At 41.8% G+C, this 18956-nt stretch overlaps 2 protein-coding genes across 2 annotated transcripts in view; one reads left to right on the top strand and one right to left on the bottom strand.

Annotated features, from left to right (window-relative positions):
* Nucleotides 1-18956, top strand: part of LOC126428093 (uncharacterized) — a 161746-nt gene that overhangs the window by 39128 nt on the left and 103662 nt on the right. The window lies entirely within an intron of this gene.
* Nucleotides 1326-18956, bottom strand: part of LOC126428094 (uncharacterized) — a 35056-nt gene continuing 17425 nt past the window's right edge. The window contains exon 2 of the mRNA XM_050089986.1: nt 1326-1520. Within this exon, the coding sequence (XP_049945943.1) occupies nt 1420-1520 (101 nt within the window). The 3' untranslated portion in view covers nt 1326-1419. The remainder of the gene's footprint in view (nt 1521-18956) is intronic.

Below are 18956 nucleotides of genomic sequence, written 5' to 3'. Positions count from 1 at the left end.
TAAAGTTTCATAGTCCTAATATCATTCTCTCCATTCGTGCCAAAATATAATCACCATCATCATCATCATCATCATCTCTCATCTCTCCACTCTTCACTCTTTTCAACATTTCACGAGGACCCTATTTCACCATAGTATCATCACCTGATAATTCTCAACCAACCAATTTAATATTCTAAAATCAACCTCTACATTACGCATTTATAGTCAAACTACAATCAATTCCAGTACACATGTATCACTCAACTATTCCATTAAAGAATATTACTATCATTATCAACAGTTTTCATCTATGTGATCTGAAAAACAGTTTCCTTACTTAATTAGCATTTATTGCATTTATACAGCATGACAATTATTGAACTATATGAAAAAAATGCAAATTAGTTACAAACTATGGCATGCACACACTTTATTTAACATGTAAACATCATTACAGACAGTCGGATGTAGGTTATAACGTGTCCGATTTGCCTGCCGTCATTGGCGACGATATGTTGCAGACAGATAATGAAATTCTGCACGAGCCGCTCAAGTGTCGGTTCATTGATGCTGCCGATGACCACCTGAATGATCGTTTTCAGCTCAGCAATGGTTTTGGGGTTATTGTTGTACACTTTGTATTTAATTTAGTCCCACAAAAAGGAGTCACGTGTTCATATCTGGAGAATATGGCGGACAATTGAGGCCCGTGTCAGTGGCCTCTGGGTACCCCAGAGCCAGAATGCAGTCCCCAGAGTGCTCCTCCAGGACATCAAACACTCTCCTCCTTCAGTGGGGTCAAGCCCCATCTTGCACGAAACACATCTTGTCGAAATCAGGGTAACTTCAGATAATGGGGCTGAAATCATCTTCTAAAAGCTTCACACACCATTCGGTAGTCATCGTGCCGCCGAGGAATAGCACACCGATTAATCCGTGACTGGACATTGCACACCACACAGTCACCCTTCGACGGTGAAGAGACTTCGCGATTGCGAAATGTGGATTCTCAGTCCTCCAAAAGTGCTCGGCCACACTGTACTGTGACATTTTCACATGCAAATGGCCGACAACAAGAATGCACGTGCACGTGTGCGTAATAATTCCCATCGTGCTCTGTGGCCAACCGTGCAGTTTGAATGTCCTAACACAAACCGTTCAGAAGTTATGACAATTGTATTTCATGTAGTTCAATAATTGTCACCCTGCATATTACATAATCAATGTATAATACATGTATCTATGGACATTACATAGTCAATACTCAAATGTGCTCATAGATGAAGGTTCGTATCAAATGCTTTTATTCACAAAGTTTGTAGAAATTCGAGATTTTTTCCATAATAATTCAGATGCTGACTGTGAATCTGCAGTGTAACAAGTCTGAACCATCTTCAAAATGATACAAGTTTCGAATAACAACACACACTATTTCACCTAACTAAATACCGTGTATCTGCAAAGTCTCTCTACAGTGGTGAGCCTCGCATGTCTCGCCTTGTGGTGCACACAACGTCGGCACCACATTTGAGTGTCTCCTGCAACAGGAAGGGAAAAGGTAAGTTAGTGTTTCTATTAGCAGATACTGTAAGGGGGGCCACAGTCACACAGGGGATGACCCCTGTGGTTAATGGGACCAGACAGACAGGTTTTATAGTTAAAGTCAAAGTCCAGACAGACAATAATCAAGAAAAATAGAATAAAAGAAGTTTCATGTACAGTAAATAGGGATAATGCTAAGTGCGAGGGTCTACGGTTTGTGCGCAGACGTACGGTACGTAACACGTGCTTGCCAGTCGACCTGTCTGAAATGCTGACAATTTGCTCGGTCAGTAGATGCCGCCCGGCGGCACTGCGACGAGGGTGCACCACCTGTCCGCCGTCTGCAGCGCGCCAATTAACTAGTGAGGCCTCGGGCGCCAATATGTCTTTCATTGCTCACCACGGAGCCTTTTGATATGACCGTAATTAGCCAGTGTTAGGACGTCGGACACAGTGGTCGTGGGTGTGCGTAGCGTGCTTATTTTTTATGATCTGTCTTTGTTAATAAAACTGTTTCAACATACTTCTCGTGTTCGCGTATTGCCGTACCTCGAGGACCCGCCGCTTACTAGTCCTCACAAATATTTTGTCTAATTGTCATTCGTGGCAACAATACAAACTACCCCCTTATAGAAGTGGTGTCAGCATGGGGATAATTATGGAAAATCTACAGTCCTGAAGAGGTGCAGCACAACGTGAACTTCGATCGGCAGCAGCGTGAACATCTTCTGACTACACGGGGACATCCGCTGCTGGAATTCAGGTCGGTCTCCTCCAGTTTGGATAGAATACGAAAGGCAGTGACGGATGTTTATTTTACATTCGAGTGACTCATTGGCATTAAATTAGACGAAATGTCGCAGTCCGATCTGGGTAACATTGTCAACCTACAAACTGTTATTAATGAATTGCGAGAAGAGATTCGGCAGTTAAAAACAAAGACGTGAGCGTAACATTCCGAAAGACTTGTCAAATGATAGTTCGTGCAGTACAGGTACAACTACAATAAACAATTTTTCATTATTGCCATCAGTACCAGTGTTTAGCTGGAAACCCAAAGATGATGTGTGAAGGTGTTTTTTCGTAAACTTGAAGGTGCCACACAGTTAGGATCCTGGACAGATTCCAATAAGCTAGTGGCCGCCAAATTAAGAATTCAGGGAGCAGCACAACATTTCACTAGCGTGGTGCCTACTTGCATGCAAACAGAAGATTACAATAAGTTTAGAGTGATTGTTGTTCAGAGATTTAAACGTAAAAACACAATCAGATTTTACAGAGAGCAGCTTCTCAGTTTGCGAATGCGACGAGACGAATCTATCGAGCAGTTTGCTGACAGAATTCGAAACATCGATGCTCAAACATGCGAGTTAGTAGAAGATGAAAATGAAAATCACATTCAGTTGTTCGAAGCCGTCCAGAGAGCCTTGGACACATTCATTCGTGGGTTGCACAGAGAGGAAGTAAGCAAAGCTGTTCTATTGGCATGATATAAAACGTTTCAGGAAGCAGTAGAATCAGCTGTTGATTTTATTGAAGCACTAAGAAGACCGAATGAGATGCAGAAACAAGAACGCAGAGTTTTCAACACCACAGTACAATGCTACAGATGCAGTAAGCTGGGTCACAAGCATAAGAATTGTATAGCGAATCGAATCTGCTGTCAATTGCAGGTTGCACGGTCACGTTTTGAGAGATTGTCGCAACAAGAAGAAAGGTAATGCAAATAACAGACATTCTGCCAGATCTTTAAACAAGTACGGGGATGTATGGGCTACCCCTCCTTCTGCCCGTTGCCAGAGACAGTGATTCTTGTTAGTTCCAGTGAAAATCAGACTGAAAATGACTTCTTGATAGGTGCTCTATATCGTGGGAGAAACATCAAACTACTTATTGACACAGGAGCACAGACCTCATTAATGTGGTGTGGCATGCATAAACGGGATAAATTGAAACAACCGCTATTAAAAGTGTGAGGGTTAAATGGAGGGAAGCTACGGAACTATGGAGAAGTCGACGTAAAATTAATTCTTGGCCAAGGCCAAGATGAAGGGGAAAATATAGATAAAGATAAATACACAGCAAGGTTGCGAGTAGTTTCAAATAACGAAACACATTATGACGGTGTACTTGGATTTGATTTCTTGTTTGCTAATGAAGCAGACATATTTGTCGCAGAAAGAAAGATCAGACTAGGCCATAGCAACTACAACCTAGGAAATCGTTCTCCAGATCATACTCGAAGGAGCAGCAATACTGACGTTGTAGGAATGGACTGCCCAAATGATGCATCAGTTCAAATCGTTGAGTCGATGTTCAAACTGATCAGCCTCAGCAAATTCCCAAGGGTGCAGGAAAGACAATCTACGGTGAAGTTCAGTCACCCCGATGCAAGGAAGGAACTTTGTTATTAATTGAGTGATCTGAGAAAAGTGAGTTACTGGATACAACGAATTGTTATGTTTCTAGAAGTGTAGGTGTCGCTACAATGGTGAGACAGAATGTCGCAAAAGTCCCGGTTACAATAACAAATATGAGCAATGAGGATGTTGTTTTGCCCCGAGGAACAAAAGTTGCTGAAGTGTTGAGCGTAAGTAACAGTGACGTAATACAGATTCCAGATGAGGTAACAAATGCTGCAGTTATAAACACAGATTTTTGTAACAGTACCGCAAAATTACAATGAGGAGACGAAGTTAAGAATGAACTGAAGCGAAAGATTTGGAAGAAGATAGAACATTTGACAGCTGATGAACAACAGATTTTAGCTCCTGTTTTGTTGGAGTATGCAGATTTATTCGGAGAACGTGCAAATTTACCTGTCACTCATTTAGTTCAGCATCGTATTCATACAGGGAATGCAGCCCGAATTGCACAGAAACCTTCCTGTGTACCATTCAGTCAAAGAGAGTTGGTAGAAGACATGGTTAAAGAACAATTAGAAGCGAGAATTATAAAACCAAGAGATCCTTCAGACCCACTGTGGAGTTCGCCTGTTGTAATTGTAAAGAAGAAACCAAATTCTGGAGAACGACAGTACTGGGAGATGAAGAAGCTTGCACAGGATAGAGTAGCATGGAGAGCTGCATCAAACCAGTCTCAGGACTGAAGACCACAACAACAACAACAGTTCTGTTTTTGTGTTGATTACCGATCTTTGAATGCTGTGACCACACAAGACATTTACCCCTTACCAAATTTAGTGGAAACCTTGGATTACTTGGGCAGATGTCGAATTTTTCCAGTATGTGATTTAACAAGTGGTTATCACCAGTTAACAGTGCATCCAGATGATCAAGCAAAAACTTCATTTGTAACAGCAACAGGAGTCTACAAGTATCTTTGTATGCCATTTGGACTTCATAATGCTCCAGCTTTATTTCAATGCCTGATGGATTCAGTTTTACGAGGGCTCACCCCAACGCAAGCATTTGTTTACCTTGATGATGTAATAATTTTTGGTGAAAACATGAAGCAGCACACTGAGAGACTACAAGCTGTTTTTGAGCATATAAGAAGCTCAAACCTGTCTTCATCAATAGATAAATGACATTCTGCACAAAGTAAAGTTAACTATCTTGGTCATGTTATAACCAGTGAAGGTGTTCGACCTGATCCAAAATTAATTGAAGATGTAAAGAATTTTCCTGAACCACAGAATTTGAAAGAACTACAGTCTTTCTTGGGATTGTCAAATTTCTACAGATGATTTATTTCCAGTTATGCGAATATAGCACGTCCAAGGACACAGCTACTGAAGAAAGGAGCCACATTTAATTGGTCAACAGAATGTAAAAAGGCAATGGAAGGACTTAAAACTGCTCTAACCACAGCCCCAGTGTTAGCCTATCTGGATTTCAGTAAACTTTTATTCTTTCAACAGATGCATCCAATTTTGCCATAGGTGCAATCTTGCCTCAAGAAGTTGATGGTCATGAACATCCAATCTCATTTGCTTTTCCAGACAATTAAACAAAGCAGAATGTAATTATATCAGAACCCAAAGCACAAAGCTCCTTCTCAGTAGTAGTATAACACATAACAGATGTTTCTTAACAGGAAGAGAATTTACAGTTATTACAGATCATGCCACACTTAAATGGTTATTGAGCTTAAAGGATCCTAGTTCCAGATTAACAAGATGGGCATTAAGACTGAGTGAGTACCAATTTAAGGTTATTCACCGACCTGGTAAACAACATGTGACTGCTGATGCAGTGAGTCGAAAAGTCAATGTTTGTTTTACAATAAGTCGAGCAGAAGAGTTAAAGGCAGCTCAAGAAGAAGATCAACAATGAAAATTATCGAAAAATGATCAACGTTTTGTCGAAATAGATGGATTACTGTACAAAATCACTAGTAAAAGAAACTGCCTAGTTATTCCAGAAAGCATGAAAGAGCAAATCATGAGAGAACAACACGGTTCTTTATCATCAGGACATTGCGGTAAAAAAGCAACAAACATTAGAATTGCCGATCCACAAAGTTGACATTTTCGAGTTTCTTTCACAATGTGATTCCTGTAACAGACGGAATAACGTAGGGAAAAGTAGAACACCATTGCAAGAACTGCCAGAGACAAGCGAACCATTTGAACGAGTAGGACTAGATGTCGTAGGACCGTTGCCTAAGACTAAAGATGGAAACAAATACATATTGCCAATGTTAGGGCATTTCTCTAGATACCTTCTCATGATACCGATACCTGATGTCCGCCCCCAGCAGCTGAGTGGTTAACGCGACAGACTATCAATCGTAAGGGCCCGGGTTCGATTACTGGCTGGGTCGGAGATTTTCTTTGCTCAAGAACTGGGTGTTGTGTTGTCCTAATCGTCATCATTTCATCCCCATCGACGCGCAAGTCACTCAAGTGGAGTCAAATCGAAAGATTTGCACCCGTCGAATGGTCTACCCGACGGTGCAGTGGCCCGGTGTAATGTTAAGCTCTCCTTGTACAGCTTAAGCGTTTTTGTGGACTTACTTGTTGAAGAATGCTGGTCCTGCTTTCTTGCAGCGCCGATGTCTTCTGCTAGCACCGGACACTTCTCCAAAGATTTCACTGCTAGGAAGGGGAAATTTTCATTCTCTCGCTCTCTCTCTCTTCTTATTTAAAAAATTCAATGTACCAGAACATATTTATTTCCAGTTTGTACAAAAAAACAACAACTTTATGACGTAAGCCCACACATTACCGGACACCCAGAATCGGTTAATTACACATTTTTGAACACAATTAATACATAAGCTTTTATCGTGGCTGACTATCCACATCCAGTCCACGTACTCTCAACAGCAGTTACACGTCTAATAAACAGTCACTATCTCGAGTCTCTCCATTTGTTTTTTTAACAATACAAAGCTACATTACTCTTTGCAGCCAGCCACGGAGCTTCCGGGCCGTATTTGTTTATTCTTGTCAGGTCGCGCCGAACACTTGCCAGCGCCGACGAATTATCTCCCTTCCAGTTTCGCCTGCACAAACAATAAGTGGGTGCAGTATCCCGTGCTCATCCTTACGCCCTGCTTTAAAATAACGCATCTTCGAAACGGCTGGAGCACAAATGTCTCCAGACTTTCATAAAATTCTGGGGGCACTACAACGGGAGGCCCTAGTCACACAACATTTACATTTTTTTAATACCTGATCAGAGCACTGAGACTATGGCTAAAGTTTTTGTAAAAGAATGGATTCTTAAGTTTGGATCACCATTAAGTATAGTTAGTGATCAAGGAACGAATTTTATGAGTGAATTACTTAAACAGACTTGTAAGCTCATGCAAATAACTTGGTTAAGGACTACACCAGCACACTCTGCGGGAAACGGAAGAGTCGAGCGAGTCCACAAGACAATTATTAAAAGGGTTTGCCATTATGTGAGCAGCAAACACGACAATCGAGATGTATGTTTACCGTACTTGGTAAGTGGTTAGAATGCCAAAATGCACAGCTCAACTGGCCTAATTCCATACAAGATCGTTTACGGAAGAAGAATGCGTTCACCCTCGGACGTTGCACGATCGACTGCCGGAATCGGCAATGAACACGTAAGGGGACTAGCACGCAAGCTAAAGGAAGCACGGTGGGGAGTGAAACAGCGAAATCGTCAATCCTTTCTTCAAAAACAGGACAACACGACCGCCAAGCAGCAGTGCCACAGTGTCGAGTTGGAGATCTTGTGTATCTGAGCAACGTGGTGTTAAAGAAGAGTCAAGGCAAAAAGTTTAAGAAGTTTTCGAAAGGACCATATCCAATCTTGGAGGTGTTGTCACCAGTCACTCATAAGCTCCAACTGCCCTTTCATTCGATTGTCGTTCGTGTCAATTGTGTAAAAGCCACTTTTAGGTAGATTTCCTGTAGTATCGCAAGACGACGAGGGCTGACCAAGAGCCAGACCTGCTGTTCTCAAACCCAGGAAGTGAGAATTGCGAGGTCGCAGTCCGAACTTTGAGGCCGTGGCATCGCCACCTTCTGAGCGATCCTGTTCCAGACACCCCTACAATCTGCATTAACATGTGTAGTGGGTGAGAGTACAATGTGTGTGTTTATTTCAGCCATGTGCTTCTGTGAATGTGTTGTGAAAATTTAATATTGAAGCTATTACACAAGTGCACAAGTGCACAAGTGAAGCTAAACCTTTTATTCCACAGGTTACCACGAGAAACTTATTTATTTTATGATTATTGTTAACTCTAGTATTCATAACTAATTAACCATGCTCATTTTTATTCTAATGTTTGCTATGATAGCTTATTCTACTAATGCTGTAGTAATAGTACCACAGAGTACAGGTGTTTCGTTTTACAGATCCTACTATCAATTGAGCGGAAGCTAGATGCGACCTATACTATAATTTCCCCTGTTAACTCTTACAATTTATATGATTACTGTAAGTTAACCACCACACACTCTTTAATGATTGAAGATGAATTAACTGTTATACATTTCAAAATTATGCTTTCATCTAGCAATGGGTATAGAAACAATAAGATTTATACTTACCCTGTGAAATGGAGACAGGCAGGTATTCATATAAAGTACATACTGAATGATATCTACTGATCAGCAAGGATCAAGGATATTTTGTGTCCCTAAACGAAAATGATTTGCATATGTGTGAATGTAGTCATAAGTTAATTTGCCCTGAATTGGCAGTGTTCTTAGATAGTAGAGTGTACAGCTGTGAGAAAGAATTTTGTATGAATCATCCCCCAAGAGATGATTGCCCTAGAATTTTAACGCATCTTTATCATCCATTTGTTAAACGATGTTGTGAAGGTATAATTTTCTCATTTAACTCCACCTTTGATGTCACATTTGCATGTAGAAATTATGATACACATGAGCTACATTCAAATTGAGTAATAGTGGATTAATCTTGAATACCACACATTGTGGTTTATCATGTGAACTATTTGATATGCCTAGTATATTGCCAACTACATTTCATGCAACTGGACAGTTGCCATTAATGAGAATGTTATCTGTTTATTACAATGATTCATACATATTAACATAAGGAAAGCGTTCCTTATCTAGTTTTTCTGAAGACAGTAACTAAGCACATCCATGAAAATGTAATCTCTTCCAATAATGAGTTAAACTTCACTGAAGCAGCAAATAGAATTAAGTCCTTTGATTCATCCAGTGATGTTAATGCATACTTGATTGTCAGTATTATGTTTTTACTGCTTTTATTAATTTGTCTTTTGTGAACAGCATTTGTCATGTACGAAATTGTCATACTGACGGCACGCTTCTCTGTACCGAATGTTACTGTGTCTGCAAATGAAATACATGTTGCAATGCCCTCTGATGCCACAAATGGCGAAATAGATTCATAACACCCAGGAAGTCGTTCTGAGCCACCTACGGTTGCTCTTTTTCTTTGGGGAGAGTGATGTAAGGGTCTACGGATTGTGCGCAGCCATACGGTACGTAATACGCGCTCGCCAGCCGACCTGTCTGGAATGCTGACAATTTGCTCGGTCAGTAGACATGTGTCCGGCCGTACTGCAACGAGAGTACGCCACGGCCGCCGTCCACAGCACGCCGATTAACTAGCGCAGCCTCTTGTGCAAATATGTCTCTTTTCTTAGCTCACCACGGAGCCTTCCGATACGACCATAATTAGCCAGTGCTAGGATGTCAGACACAGTGATGATGGGTGCGCATGGTGTGCGTGTTTTATGATCCGCCTTTGTTAATAAAACTGTTTAAACTTACTTCTCGTGCTCGCGTATTGCCGTACCTCAAGGACCCACCGCTTACAGATACTGACAGATATTTCGTCTAGTTATCATCTGGGGTAACAACACAAACTACCCCCTTATATAAGGATGGTATCAATTTACTTTATCAAAATATCAGTGGAATAAAAAAATAAAGTAGGTGAGCTACTACTGTGTTTAGATGATCTCAAAAATAAGAATGAGATTGATATACTTTATCTGTCTGAACACCATGTAACTGTGGGGATAGAAAGTGTCGGCATCAATGTGTACAATTTAGCATCTTACACTTGCAGATCTGGCATGGATATAGGAGGAGTTGCCATTTACACAAAACAAGGGTGTATGTACAAATCTGCAGAAGTAAGCAAATTTTGTGTCGGTCAGCACTTTGACATTTGTGCATGTGAACCACAGCTTGATAACGTAGTGTTAATTTTAGCAACAGTGTACAGGTCCCCATTAGGTGATTAGGAGCTATTCATAAAAACTTTGACTCCCTACTATGCTGTCTGACAGGCAAAAAGAAGAAGTCATTAATCTGTGGGTGATTTCAATGTAAACTTTCTAAGCAATTCTGATAGGAAAAATGAACTAGAAGTGTTATTAATTCCATATAACTTAGAATCGGTGATAAATAAAAATGAACTAGAAGTGTTATTAATGCCATATAACTTAGAATCAGTGATCAATTTCCCTACACGTATAGCTCGAGACAGTAGCACTCTAATATATAATGTATTTGTGCAGCAAGAGGATGTAAAACTAACACATACTTTCCCTGTGATAAATGGATTATCAGACCGTAATGCACAACTGATTTACTTAAAAAAACTTAGCAGCTTGTTATATTTCAGAAACCATTAAGGTGTAATGCTGGTCAATTTGTTATTTAGAGAAAGTTGAAGAAATGTTAATTGAGGAGATGCATTTATCATTGGCATATGGCTCATTAGAAACAACATATTTCTTGATAAATGTGTATCCCATTTTGAACACTGTTGTCCCAAAAAAATTACTAATTGTAACACCAGTTTTCCAAGAAACCTTGGATGACTACAGGTATTAAATTGTCTTCAGAGAGGAAAATAAAATTGTATGAGGCAGCAAGAATTAGTAAAGACCCAGAAGTAATTTTACACTATAAAAATTATTCTAACTTCCAGAGAAAAGGTCTCAGAAAATAAAAAAATATGTATATTACAGATGAAATTAACAACTCTGGCAATAAAATCAAATCAGTATGGAATGTTGTTAGAAGAGAGACAGGAAAAATAACCACTGGGGTAGGTAGTATTACTATTAAAGAGAATGAGACCATCCTAACCAACAGTACACAAGTATATAATATATTTAACAATCATTTCTTAAGTGTAGGTGAAAAAATTGGTGAGAATAGTTCAAACGAAAAAGCCAAGCTGTACATGGAAGAGTCAGTTTTGAGAAATCCTAGTCAGACTAATTTTAAATCTAACAACATCTTCTGAAATAAGGAAAATCATTAAATCTTTGAAAAATAAATGTTCTGTTGGAGTAGATGACATCTCTAAAAAGATATTAAAACAATGTGGAATGGCTACGGGTGATGTTCTGAGTCACATATGTAATGCATCGCTAACTCAAGGTATTTTCCCAGACAGGTTAAAATATGCCATCGTCAGGCCTCTCTACAAAAAAGGGGAGAGCACAGATGTCAATAACTAATGGCCAGGATCCTTGCTCACAGCATTTTAAAAAATTGTTGAGAAAGTAATGTACTCGAGACTGGTTAGCCATCTCAGCAGTAATGGGATATTTAGTAAATCACAGTTTGGATTTCAAAAATGCTCGTCCACTGAGACAGCAATATACAATTTCACTGAACACATAATTGTGTCTTTAAATAGTAAAATGTCACCCATAGGAATTTTCTGTGACTTATCCAAAGTGTTTGATCATGACATTATGTTACAGAAATTACAATTCTATGGGATAAATGGAACAGTATATGAGTGGTTTAAGTCATACCTACAGAACAGGAAGCAAAAAGTCTCTTTGTATGGTTTAAGTGATTTAAGGAAGTTTTCCACCTTATTGAACTGGGGTGAAATTAGATTAGGCGTTCTATGGGGTCTGATTGTGGGTACCCTTCTGTTCATCATCTACATCCATGCTCTGCAAGCCACCTGACAAGTGTGTGGCGGAGGGTACCTCGAGTACCTCTATCGGTTCTCCATTCTATTCCAGTCTCGTATTATTCGTGGAAAGAAGGATTGTCGGTATGCTTCTGTGTGGGCTCTAATCTCTCTGATTTTATCCTCACGGTCTCTTCGCGAGATATACGTAGGAGGGAGCAATATACTGCTTGACTCTTCGGTGAAGGTATGTTCTCGAAACTTTAACAAAAGCCTGTACCGAGCTACTGAGCGTCTCTCCTGCAGAGTCTTCCACTGGAGTTTATCTATCATCTCTGTAACGCTTTCGCGATTACTAAATGATCCTGTAACGAAGCACGCTGCTCTCCGTTGGATCTTCTCTATCTCTTCTATCAACCCTATCTGGTACGGATCCCACACTGCTGAGCAGTATTGAAGCAGTGGGCGAACAAGCATACTGTAACCTACTACTTAATTTGTTTTCGGATTGCATTTCCATTATTTATTTCTTGATATATGTGAATGACGTCCCTTCTTATTTGAAACAGGAAGCTAAACTAACTCTGTTTGCTGATGATACAAGCATCACTATTAATACAGTAAAAGAAAGTCCAGTAGAAAATGATACGAATAATGTCTTTGTGGAAAAGTTATTGATTGGTTTTCTGCAAATGGGCTTGCTCTGAACTTTGAAAAAATACAGTACATCCAATTTTCTACTGGAAGGAGTACAGTTCTTCAATAAATATAACACATCAACTGAAGTCAGTAGCCAGGGTAAAGCATACTAAGTTCTTGGGTGTCCATATACAAGGGTCACTCCAAAAGAAATGCACACTTTTTTTGTAAAAATACAGTTTTCATTCTGCATGTGTGCATCCTTCCCGCTTGTTTTCAAACTTAGTTCAATCTGTTCTCGTGAGTGGCACCATCACAGCATGTCTTCAAGATGGCTGCTACACTTGACGTTCATCAGGAGCAACATGCTGTCATAGAATTCCTGTGCTGTGAAAACAAGACAGTGGGAAACATCCACAAGAGGTTGAAAAAGGTGTATGGAGATGTTGCTGTCGATTGCAGTACAGTTAGTCGGTGGGCAAGCAGGTTACATGATGAAAGTGGGCATGGCAAGGACTCTTGTTTGTGGACATCATGCCGAGTGTAACCATCATAAATTCTGATGCATATGTGATGACACTGAAGAAACTTATAGCTCGACTGAGTCGTATTCGACCACATCGGCAGCAGCCCGATGTTTTGCTGTTGTATGACAATGCACGGCCACATGTCAGTCAAAAAACCATGGAAGCGATCACAAAACTCAGATGGACAATACTGAAACACCCGCCTTACAGTCCTGACCTGGCCCCATGTGATTATCATCTCTTTGCGAAACTGAAAGACTCTCGTCGTGGAACAAGGTTTGAAGATGATGACTCCCTTGTGAACACTGCCAAACAGTGGCTCCAACAGTTTGGTCCAGAATTTTACCATGCGGGTATACAGGCGCTGTTTCCAAGATGGCGTAAGGCAGTTGAGAGGGATGGAAATTATGTAGAGAAATGAAAATATTGTTCCTAAAGGATGTATCTACACACTGTAAAACTTTCAAACATGCAGAATAAAAGATGGATTAAAAAAAAAAGTGTGCACGTCTTTTGGAGTGATCTCGTAGATGAGAATCGAAATTGGACAGTTCATATTTTGCATCTCCTAAAGCAACTAGGTTCAGTAACAACTTTTGCAATCAGAATAATTTCTAATTTTGAGGATATAGAAATAGCTAGCTAAAATATTTTTCATACTTCCGCTCTCTGACATCATATGGAATAACATTTTTGGGTAACTAAACACTTAGGCAAAAAGTAATTCACTGCTGAAAAGAAAGTGGTTAGAATAATGTGTGGGGCTCATAGTCACACATCTTGTAGGCATCTCTTAAAAGGTTAGGAATTCTTACAAAAGCCTCACGGTACATTTACTCAGTAATGAAATTTGTTCTCAACAACATGGACCACTTTGGAAACAACGGTGACATTCATGATTATAATACCAGAAGAAAGAAGGACTTACGCTATCCTCTACTTAACCTATCTTTGGCACAGAAAGAGGTAAAATATGCTGCTATAAAACTTTTCTATAAATTACCAGATGAAATAAAATGTCTGACAGAAAGCAGTAACAGTTTTAAAAATAAATTGAAGTCACATCTCCTTGACAACTCCTTCTATGCCATATATGAATTCTTGAATAGGAATAAATAAATCTGTAGGTATAACATATGCAATATATGCATTTTGTACCATTTAAGGGAATGGGATAGGTAATAAAAATTGTAAGGTTTTTTTTAAAAAGAATCCCTACATTCATGTATGCATTTTTTATGCACTTGACGTGTTCCTTTTTACGCACTTGACATGTTGCACTGTGAGATTGATCAGTGGAACACTAAGTGTGCTGTGGACCTGCAGTGGTAGGCTGGGAGTAGTAGTGTTGCATTTGCATTGCAGCTGTTAGTTGTGTGGTTGCCCAATTCTTATGTAAGCTGTGTGGTGAGAATGCTTACTACTGCACAGAGAGCATTTTTAGTGGAAGAGGTTTTCTGTGCGGGAGGAAACTTTACGGCACATGTGAGTAATTTAGATTGGGTTTTTCCTGCTTCGAGGTGTCCATACCGTTGACACGATACGTGATTTAGTTCGCAAATTCCAGTCGGCAGGTTCAGTTTGTAATGCACCGCGATCTGGTAGCCCACAATTTTAACAGAAAGGGAACTCGGTGACATTTCAGGAATCGTGTGGCAGAATCCGACAAAATGAGCGAGGAGATTATCGTGAGTGGCTAAATTCTTTTGTATGACAGCTTGTATGGCTGTAACAAAAGGATTGGGGATGTAACTGTATAAAATTACAGCCGTGCAACAATTACATTCTACGGACTGTGCGAAACGAATACATTATTGTGAATGGTCACAGAAATTTGTGAACCGCCATGGAGTTGGTGTTTTAGATAGAACCTTTTCCCCTGATGAGGCTCGGTTTCACCTATTTGGCTACATTACTTCCCAAAATTCACGACTTTGTTCATCGGAACATCCACGTGTCTTTAGAGAAAAGCCGTTGCACCCAGAGAAAATTGCAGTGTGGGTTGCCAGAATGTGTGCACGAATTGTAGGGCCGCTTTTTTTGGTACTACGTTCACTTCTGACGTCTATTGTTCCCAGATAATTTTTCACTTTATTGACCTGTCGGATAAAAATTTCCAACAAGACAGTGCTACTGATCATATGGCACACCCGTCCCTGTGACTTTTACCTGAAATCTTGGGAGACAGAGTAATTTCGAAAGGTCTCTGGCTCCTACACTTACTGGACCTCTCTCTGCCTGACCGTTTCCTTTCGGATGCAGCTAAAACGTTTGTGTATCAAAACCACCCAAGACAATAGATGAACTGAAGACAGAGATAATAACCGATTACCTGCACTCGATTACATGTGAAACATTGGTAAAGGTTTTCACAAATAAATGTGAGTATGTTGAACTGTGCCTTCGAAAGGTCTGGCATTTTATGTGACTGATTTTACTGATGTGGAAAGCCCTCGATTTTAGGGGCCTTAACTTTTACAAATGGATGTACAGATCATTGCCGACACATTTCACATGGAGATGTTAGATCGCTTCACTAACTGTTTGCTAAAGTAAAGTTTGTTTCGTGTCCTTCTGAAGAAGACGGGTTTAAAGCTGTTGAAAATGTGATTAAGCTTAATTGAAAACTGCCATTTATTGCAATTGACTGGCTGCTTATTCAGCTGCTGAACATCGTACTCATTAGCAAAAGAAAGAAGAGAAAAGTATAGTCTGAACAATGCAACAAGGGAAGAGCGATGCTTAAAAATAAGTGCACGGAAACAAAGATGGAAAACTGGTACTACTGGAGAAGTTTAACTAAAACTACCGCTCATCAGAAAAATAAAGAAAGGATAGTAACTGTTATAACTTCAAGTTGAACAAATATATTTCAAGGACGATGCGTACACTTTGGAAAATAGACGGACAAAAGTGAGCACATTTCAGCAAAGGACAAAGACGCAGGATCTTTCAAAGGAGCCAATTGCGACAACAACCGATACATTTGAGGTGAAATTCATGAAAGGAACAGGGACATACATGTTTGGTCGTCCACGACACGAAATGCCAAGAAGTGCTGTCGAAGACGTTTTTCGTAATCAGACCAGTCTTCCGCCGTCTCGTCGAGGTAGAGACGAAATCACGAATTGCATTTGTGAGAAGTATTTGCTGTTCAATGAGACCTTGCAATAGTTGCTCTAAAGTAGCCGTGGAAACATGTGGGTCAACGATGAAAAAGAAAAATTCACTACCTCTTCGCCACTTGTTATAACTTCAAGTTGAACAAATATATTTCAAGGACGACGCAATACATGTAAGTCACAGATCAAGTAAACAGACTCAGTTGTGATTTGACTGTTAACGTGTATACTCGTCTTACTCCGAGTCTAGCGGCCGCTGGCTGGCTGGCCGCTTAGGTGGCGCTGCTGCTGCACGGCTGGCAGACAGCGCCGCATGTGGAGGACGCGCGTAACTGTGCGGCGGCACTTTGAAAGATCGGCGAGTCACAACACTTTTCCACCCTTTGAATTTTTTGCACAGATCTCGATGGAGGTGGCCTGTAGATTGCTAACGTCCATAGGTGTTGTTTGACTGGCCATCAAGTCACGAGGAGGAGGCTTCCCGTACAGACGGAAGTGTCCCCAATGATAACTGGTCGAGATGACAGGAGACGTGGGGGTAAAATCTGTTGGGGCCCCGTGCACCGAGCCGGCCGGGGTGGCCGAGCGGTTCTAGGCGCTACAGTCTGGAACCGCGCGACCACTACGGTCGCAGTTTCGAATCCTGCCTCGGGCACGGATGTGTGTGATGTCCTTAGGTTAGTTAGGTTTAAGTAGTTCTAAGTTCTAGGGGACTGATGACCTCAGAAGTTAAGTCCCATAGTGCTCGGAGCCATTTGAACCCGTGCACCAATCTGCCCGTTGCGGCAAGTCCGGTTGTTATAACAGGAGACATGGCTGATGTGTCCGTGTCCGTAGGAGAAGGAGGCGAGTAGAGTTGCTCTGACAGATGATGGTCATCTGGTTCCTGCATGGGCACGCCTCCTGTTGGCATCAGTTCTTATGCTGACACCGATATGACGGTGAGAGGACTGCGTTGTGAGTAATGACAGATTCCAGGATCCCGAGCGTCAGGTAGAGCTGAAAGTGGTGTAGCGGCATCCGGAACAGGCGTTGCCGGCACACGAGGCCGAAGCTTGTCCGAATGACGCACTGCAACACCCGTGTTAGTCTGGATTTCGTACAGGTGTCGGCCACGGTGTCGTAAGATGCGGCCAGGACTCCATTTTGGCCACCTGCCGTATCCTCGTACCCGTACGAGGTCGCCGGTGGTGAACCGGCCGAGTGAAGGCACCCGTGGCCAAGAGGTGGAAGGCCGCAGAAGATGAAGTAGCGTGCGGGACTGTCGGCCGTGTAAGAGCTCAGCCGGGCTGTGGTCGCCCGTGGGGGTGAAATGGTAAGAAGCCAGAAACTGGAGAAGCGCATCATCAGCAGCAGAAGAAGTCAGGAGTTTCCTCATCTGAGCCTTAAATGTGCGGATCAGTCGTTCAGCCTCACCTTTTGACTGTGCACGGAACGGAGGGGCCGTGACATGCATGACGCCGTGACGGGCACAAAATGCCGCAAAATTGAAAGAGGCAAAATGCGGACCATTATCAGTAACAAGAGTAGAGGGAAGGCCTTCCAAAGAGTAATGCGAGCTAGAGCATTGGTGGTTGCCGCGGTGGCAGCTGACGTGCAACGGGCAATGAAAGGAAAGTTAGAGTAGGCGTCAATAACGAGAAGCCAATAAGTACCTACAAAAGGTCCCACGAAGTCAGCACGAATATGATCCCAGGGCTTCTCAGGTGAAGGCCACGGTGACAAATATGACGTCGGGGCGGCGGCCTGTGACGCACGAGGGCCGCAGGCAGTGGCCATGTGTGCGATTTCCGAGTTGATGCTGGGCCAGTACACATGACAGTGCGCCAGAGATTTTGTGCGAGACACACCCCAGTGCCGTTGGTGAAGCAGGTGCAAGACCGAAGCACGCAAAGACGCAGGTACCACAACACGCGGCGAAGCATTGTCGGTGGAAAGGAGGATAACACCATCCCTAGCCGTGAGGTGGTAACGCAAAGCGTAGTAGTTCCGCAACGGATCAGAAGTCTTAGCGGATGGTGATGGGGAACCCGTCCACAACACGCTGCTCGGCAACATCCAGGTGGAAACACAAAAGTTCGTCCCTATCGAATGCCAGATCAGGACCCATGGGAAGGCGAGGCAGTGCATCAGCCATTTGCATGTTGAGCCGTCGGCCGGAAATGAATCTCATAATTGAAACGGGACAAGTAAAGAGCCCAACGCTGGAGGCTGTGTGCAGTCTTGTCGGGAAGTGACGTGGATGGATGGAACAAGGAAACAAGTGGTTTGTGATCCGTAACAAGATGAAATTTGGATCCGTAGAGAAAAACACCAAACTTATGAAGAGCATAAATAATGGCCAAAGCTTCTTTTTCAATTTGAGAATACTACTGTTGGGCATCTGTGAGCGTTTTAGATGCATAAGCAATGAGTTGTTCAGAACTGTCAGAAAAATGGTGCGCAAGGACTGCACCAACCCCGTATTGAGAGGCGTCCGTGGCAAGAACAAGATGTTGGCCAGGTCGATAAGTAGCGTCTTCAATTTCTGGAAAGCCGCATCACATGACGCGGACCAGTGAAACGGCACGTTTTTATGCAACAGGCGATGCAACGGCTGAGCCACCGAAGCAACAGATGGTAAAAACCTGTGATAGTATGCAATTTTCCCCAAGAAGGCCTGCAGTTCCTTAACAGATGTAGGGCGAGGAAGGGCATCGATTGCAGCGGCAGTTTGCTGAAGCGGACAAATACCATCCCGAGAGAGTTGAAACCCCAAGTACGTGATAGATGCCTGAGAAAAATTTTTATTTCTGAAGATT

The sequence above is a fragment of the Schistocerca serialis genome, chromosome 12 (genome assembly GCF_023864345.2).
Source record: "Schistocerca serialis cubense isolate TAMUIC-IGC-003099 chromosome 12, iqSchSeri2.2, whole genome shotgun sequence".
In the NCBI taxonomy this organism is placed as follows: Eukaryota; Metazoa; Arthropoda; class Insecta; order Orthoptera; family Acrididae; genus Schistocerca; species Schistocerca serialis.
The sequence above is the reverse complement of the archived record's forward strand: the minus strand, read 5'-3'. Positions and strand labels throughout refer to the sequence as shown.